The sequence below is a fragment of the Magnolia sinica genome, chromosome 2, assembly GCF_029962835.1.
Source record: "Magnolia sinica isolate HGM2019 chromosome 2, MsV1, whole genome shotgun sequence".
In the NCBI taxonomy this organism is placed as follows: Eukaryota; Viridiplantae; Streptophyta; class Magnoliopsida; order Magnoliales; family Magnoliaceae; genus Magnolia; species Magnolia sinica.
The window spans coordinates 10,892,305-10,899,576 of record NC_080574.1 but is presented as its reverse complement, the minus strand read 5'-3'; the positions used below and the strand labels follow the sequence as shown (position 1 = coordinate 10,899,576).

The 7,272-nt window shown below is 40.4% G+C and overlaps 1 protein-coding gene across 1 annotated transcript; it reads left to right on the top strand.

Annotated features, from left to right (window-relative positions):
• The first annotated feature begins 4,953 nt into the window (after nucleotides 1-4,953).
• Nucleotides 4,954-7,179, top strand: LOC131234623 (uncharacterized). The gene is made up of 5 exons (XM_058231554.1): nucleotides 4,954-5,247; nucleotides 5,340-5,393; nucleotides 5,513-5,595; nucleotides 5,724-5,947; nucleotides 6,736-7,179. Exons 1-5 carry the CDS (start codon nucleotides 5,042-5,044, stop codon nucleotides 6,946-6,948), a joined length of 780 nt encoding a protein of 259 aa, XP_058087537.1. The 5' UTR covers nucleotides 4,954-5,041; the 3' UTR covers nucleotides 6,949-7,179.
• Nucleotides 7,180-7,272: the final 93 nt, after the last annotated feature.

Here is a 7,272-nt window from a genome sequence, read left to right as displayed (position 1 = left end):
TAGAATTATTGATGGGTCGCCACTTTGGATGCTTCCTAGGAATTTTCTCTAGGCATGCCAAACGTGGGACAAGGATTTCGATGGAATACAACTACTGCAGAGGTCGTAATTCACGGACGCGGCTTGGGTGGATCCTCAGATCCACCGAGGTGGGTGGGACGCCTGACTGTGGGGATCACATTGATGTATGTGCCTTAAATCCACACTGTCCAATCATTTTGAGAACTCATTTTATCGTAAGAAACCAATAATTAATCTGATCCATATCTTAGTGGACTACATCAAAGGAAACATTCATGATAGAATCCCCACCATTAAAAACTTCATGGATTCTACCAGAATGTTTATTTCGCATCCAACCTGTGGATAAGGTCACAAAGGCCTGGATCAAGCGACCATAAAAATATCATCTTAATCCAAATCTTTTGTGGCCCACAAGAAGTTTTTAATGGTCAATTACGACAGTTTGTGTAATACGGTCCATCTTAGATTTGGTTCTAGTCCATTTTTTTGGATCATGCCCTAAACTGAGCTTTCAATACGGATGGAAGGTGTGGATGCAGTCACATACATCACGGTGGGCTGGTCCAACCCACCCTAGTGGATCCGGGGATCCGCCGAAGCCGTGCCCGTAATTCACACCGTCAGGTAGCAAAATGTGGCCGACGTCCTGGCCAATAAATGGAATTTTCCCGTCCATCTCAAGGGTGTACACGAGTCGATTCAAGTTTAGCCTCAATTTGGTCTGGACCGGTCACTGTAACCCAGCCCGGCCCGGTCACCAGGCCAACATGTCTAGCCCGAACTTGGTCCAATTAGCAATCGGGTGAGTTTGGACCAATTCCAGACCTTACAACAAGTACATGAGAAGGGTTTTGGCAGGTAATTCGCATCTCAGTTTCAAGCTGATTTAGGATTTTTTTAAATATTACACACACACACACACCATAAAGGCCGAGTCAAGCTTTTTCGATCTGGGTCAAGCGAGTTAACTGGCCTAGCCTGGTTCGTGTACAGCCCTAATCTCACATTGGAGGGCTCTCGAAACCTAGTCAACCGGTGTGGGCCACGTTCAAACTGCCCTAACAATCACTATCTTGAATTTTTATTTCTTAAACTTATCACCCAAGAAATTAACCTCCACTTTCTTATTATTTAACATGTAAGCTCTCTAAAATATTCAAAAGTCTACAACACCTTAGCTAGATTTGAAAATAACCATGCTTGCGTACCTAGCCAGGTACCTCGCGCATCAGTAGACACGTCGGCGGAATATTCTGGAGATCCATCGAGTCCACCAGGTATGCAACTTTATGTACACCTTGCAACCCAGAAATCATGAACATTGAGAACCAGGTAGGCCACACCTAGGAAAAAGCTGGAATGGGGACGCCCACCATTAGTTTTGTGTAGGGACCACCGTGTTGTTTATATTCCATCCAATCCATTCATCTGATATGCCTCAATGGGATATAAGAATTATTTAGAATTTGTGGTATTCCAAATCAGGTGGCCCACTACACATGAATTTAAAGATTTTAGGCATAATTATATGGGGCAGTCCACCTGACTGTTGAATCAACTTGATTATTTGGGATCAATGATAAAAAAAAAAAAAAAAAAAAAAGAGGGGTGATGCACATGATGGACGGGCTGGATTTAATGCTTGTTAAGTCCTTTTCCACACATTAAAGAGAATGACTAGCTCGTAACTGCCCACTCCAGATACACAAGAATTCTCCATTTAATAATGGTTGCATTGGGGACCACACACAGACCTTTTGTAACATTTATTTTGCAAGTCATAAACAGTATTAACTACTACTAAATCAAATAAGAAAGGTACATGACCTAGACTTTTGATGGAATAGATCCGGATGTATTGCAATAATTGTAGGCCGGTCTGTGGGCCATCTTACAATGATCCAAACCGTTTTTATTAAATGTCTCAGTTTGTACGGTGGAAAACAATAAATAAAAGCTATCAGTTTGATTATTTTAACCATTTAATAATTTGGCTCTTTTGCTCTGTACATGACCATAGCCTTTACATAATTGATGGGATGAAATACTCACATTCCCATCCAAACTAAGATTCTATCAAATAAACGGTTTTTTCATTCAGTAAAGCCCAAATCCAACTGCCAGTGACTCATTTGTCTGGTTAATGGAAAATGGATATAAAAAATAATAATAATAAATAAAAAGCAAAAAAAAAAAACTGCCAGTGACTCGATGGATCTTTTTCCATTACATCGAGATGCACTAGAGCAAACCTCCATTAGCTAGGGATTTTTCCCATAAGCGGCCTCTGTTTCGGTCTACGGATCGAAAAACTATTACTGTTGAACTATTTTTTTAAAAAACAACCATATATTTGCACCGTTAGCCCCAAAATCGCTCGCCGTGAGTCTGCTGTACACGAATGTACTACTCTCTCTCTCTCTCTCTCTCTCTCACAAGAGAATTACTTTTCTTTTAACTACTTTAAAAATCTAGGAAATGAGATGGGCTGACTTTCGTGACACGTGTTGAAAATCTGAGCCATCCATCACTTTAACCATTCTCATTTTAGGGTGAGTACTCAAAATTCTGGGGAATCCAGTGCACATGTGGGTCCCACAACAGGAAAAAGTGGGTCAATGCTTACTATAAATGAAACTATCAACGGCTGCTTTAAGGCCATTCAAAACATTGAAATAGCATTCCTAACCTTTTAGAAGGTCACTCCCTTTTAGAATGTCATTCCTAGTGGTTGGACCGTAAACACCAATTTTTGCTCAGATCTAAAATTTTGTGGCACCTGAAGGCTTGAAAGGCCTAAGCTCAATGCACACTGTTATCTGCCATGTGACCCACATGAGCTTCTAATTTGGATCACTTTTTGGCCCAAGGCCTGAAATCATAGGAGAAAAATGGTGGACAGCTTCGATCTTTTGCAAAGAACACAATGAGGCAAGACCATCTCACACCCATAACGGACAGAAGTCTCTTATAAGTGATGTTTTCATGCAGCCATTAATTTTTGTGGGGCCACCACAGTAATGTTTGTCGTAAATCCAAACCATTCATCATTTTCACCATCTAATTTTAGGTCATGGGTCCAAAACCCCAAGTAAATTCATTGTAAAGGTAGTTCCCATAACCTGAAAATATGGGTACACGGCTTACTACCGTTAAAGCTATGAATGATCTAGTTTTAATATTTTTAGGTTATCCAAACCATTAAAATGACATTTTCAACCATTCAAAATGTCATTGCTTGTGAGCTAAACGTAACTACTGGTATTTGCAGCTGATCTGAATTTTCATGGCCCATGACGACTTGAAGGGCATGACTTCAACCTGTACTCTTACCTACCGTGTGGCCCACCTGAGCTTCGATCTGGATAATTTTTAGAGTCTAAGTCCTAAAATCATATGAGAAAATGGTGGACCGCTCAAACATTTCGTAAATAACACACTGGGCCAACTGTCAAGAATACCATCCACCAGTACACCCTGTCACATACATAACTTCTTCATGCAACCTTAATTTTAGTTGACCTCACTTTCCTGATACTTAAAGCAAATCTAAAGCGTCCACCATTTTCGCCATCTCCTTTTAGGGAATGCGTGTGCGGCTAAAATCTAAGTTGATCCAACGCAGAAGTGAATCCCATGACAAGAAAAAGTAGGTCAGTGGCTTATCACCGTTGAAACTATTAATGATTCAGTTTTAAAAATTTTAAGCCATTCAAATTGTTAAAATGACATTTTCATCCATTCAAAATGTCATTCTTAGATTAATGGGCTACCTGGTTCAATATGCACTGCCTTGTGGGTTACCTGAGCTTTAGATATGTATTATTTTTGGGCTAAAATCATAAATTCATATGGGAAAAATGGTGGATGACTCAGATTTTTTAGAAAGAACACAGTAGCCCCACGATCATGGCCTCCCCACTAATTCAACTATGGACTGGTAAACATGTTATTGCGTCACACATCTTTCGCTGAGCCGGGTGAACAGATAGATGGTTTGGATCTAGTCCAATTATGCCTTGACACATATTACCAAACATTGCACGTGCAGACGCAAAGGACAAAAAATACATTTAAAACAATGGATCTTTAACATAGAATAAGATACAAGAATGGTTATTTACTTGTAAAGAGGGCAGATTTGTTATTTTCCCACCTAGCGTAACCTTTCTATTTGTCAAAAGTTATCCAAGCGAATGGAAAAATGTGTCAAAATAGGAGGTGGTTTTAAAGAAATAGTTTTAAGGTAATAGCTTTTAGGTACATATACCAAGGCGGCTTACCGGAAAAATCCCTATACAAAAGAGTCGTGACTTTCGCGGAAGCTTCATATATTACTCACGCGCTTTCCTTGTGCCTAAATTCGAAAGAAATTCATGCAGCCTAGGTTTTCCAGTGCAACACGCTCCTTCACAAGCACAGAACACGTGTCAATCTGGGAGACGTGTGGAACATCCAGACAGTATCTAAGGTGGGTCGCGATTTGAAGATAACTATACGTAAAAATCAGGCGGTCTACAATGTTGGCAATTAAAATATAAATAAATAAATAAATAATAAAAATCAGGCGGTCTACACACCATATGGGCTACCACTGTACAGAAAGAAAGGACGGCTATGAAAAACTAGCCAAGGGTCCACATTCAAGTAATAAGTGTGAGCCACCTGATCAGAAAAGAAATCTGATTTCTTCGTACGTTCATCTACAGAGTGTATTCAGGCCCGCCCATATTTCTGATACGCCTGCAAAATTGACACATGTGCTGCGTGCAAGTTACGTGTAGCCAATGTCTATGCACCTTATAAACTGACTATTCAACCCTTAGGTTATCATGGAAGATTCCAAAATTGACAAATTGAAATGGTCCCTTCTTTGAAGAAGAATGATGTGAACGCGTTATCCTTATAGCTCTGTATATAACTCGTATATGTGGTCGCGAAACACTCAAATACCAGGCTATCAACTCCATACATCATTTGAATTTTCAGCTGTTTCAAGAGTTAATATTAAGATTTAATGAGGATGTCTACGATAAGAACCATCACTTCTAGCATCCATGGCCTTAATCTCCATCCTCGCCATCCATCATATCCCAGCGTCCATAATTCTTGTCGAAGTATAGAGATATCGAAATTAAAGCATAGATATTTTTTCACTGAAACTCAAAGGGCACAACCAGGCAGTATCCGCCGTAGAATCGGAAGCGAACTCCATGCAATAATGTAATTTTCATTGGATCTCTCTCTCTCTCTCTCTCTCTCTCTCTCTCTCTCTCTCTCTCACATTTTATTTGAATGTTTTGATTTTGATACAGAAAAGATAACCTTTCGTCAGGAGCTCCACAACCTCCACCCAACTTACCAACCTGGTAATGATCTAATGATATTCGGGTTGATAATTCAATTCTCTTCTTTTTTTTCTTTTTTATTTTTTTGGTCCCCTATTCTCTTCTTTTTCCATCTGTGCTAAAATACACCGAAAATACAGGGCAGGTTGGGTTTTGGGATCGATATTCACAGTAATCATACCGCTTTTGACGCTAAAAGGTGGATTCTTACAAAAAATAGGAAGTAAGCATCTGCAATCAACATGTTTTTCTTTTTGTTTTTGGACCACATGCAAGCATTGCATGCGCACCATGCTTATTTTAGTATTAGATGCTGAGTTTTTACTCTTGTATTGGACTTTGGATGGTTAGGTAAGGTAGAACAAGTTGTAGATGTTGTAGAGGACATAGTTGAGGCTGTAGAAGATGTAGCTGAGGTCGTGGAAGATGTCGCCGAGGCAGTAGAGAAGGTATCGTCGGACGTGGCCGATAATCTTCCTCAGGGTGGGATACTTAAGGATGCAGCCTTGTGGATTGAGAACGCATCAAAAGAAGTGAGGGAGGATGCCCAGGAGACATTAGACTTCATCGATAAGGTCTGATCTCTATCGATTTTACTTTTGAGGAATTCCTTCATGTAAGCCGGCTACACTGAGTTTCGATGCGAGGTGACTTGATAACCATCCGATCACCTGATTGCGATGATCAGCACCAGAAATCTCTTCGATCAATATTGGGCTGATGAAATTGATTCACACTGATGCTTGGTGTAGTTTGAAAATGGTTTTCAAGCATCAATTCATTCTCAATTTGGATCCTTTGTTTGCCACAAGCAAAGATTCCCTGCATTTAATCAGAAGTGCTGACAATCTTAAGTAATGATGTGGACCGATTAGAATGCAGGGATCCCTGCCTGGCAAGTAGAAGATCTGGATTCATTCTTTGTAATGTTTAAGGATCCGGATTCCAATTCTTATATTTGTTAAGAAGTAATGATAAATTACAGCGGTGAATATCAAAGATTATGATGAAATGTCATGTTCTCCTTGGCATTCCATCGAAGGCTGCCCTATGGCCATATGGTTGGATGATCCAGACCGCTAATCTGTCTGTTCCTACTGAATAAGGTTTACCCAAAAAAAAACGAAACCAGTGAGAGAATCCTAATCATCCAACTTTCCCTGTTGAGCATGGTTGTTAACCTTTTAGTTCTTGACCGTAACCTTGAAGGTCGCCAATTGGTGAGTTGGGACTGTTCATCCATGGGAGAGGCAATCATATGAACGGTACAGATCATGAAAAGTCTATCCATGTGGGGCCTATCGTGAGTGGGAGATTATATCGGTTTATCATCTCTTGATGCATGGTGTAAATGGGCGTGCAGGTGGAGGACTTGAAGGAAGAACTGGAGAAAGATGTGGACGAATTTGTGGATTCCTTGGAAGAGGATGAAGGAGAGGCCAAACAAAAAGAAGTCAAGGTGGAGGAACGGAAGGAGAAGGTGGAGACAGTGGTGGACCAGCCCCTAACAGAACAAGTAGAGGTTGTGGAAAAGGCAGCACCAGTTAAACCAGAAGCAGAGGGGAGACGGTCATGACAGCACGTCGGCGGTCGTGGCTCGAAGTGGACCTTTCATTTCTCAAATGCACGAGAGCCACTCGAGAAAGATATTAGCCTAGAAACGATCACCACCATCTGTTGATATCGCGGCCCATGATCTGTGTACACCATGTAGCATATAAATATATATAATTTATTTTTTCCATTCTCATTAGGCAAGAAATTCATTGGACGTTATAATTTGTATGATATTTTTTAAACTGATATGAAAAAGGATTATATGCCCTCAAAGGAGAAGACTGTTAGATGGAGATTTGTAGCCCACACGGACTTGACATGCCACTCGCGGCACGTGTGTAGG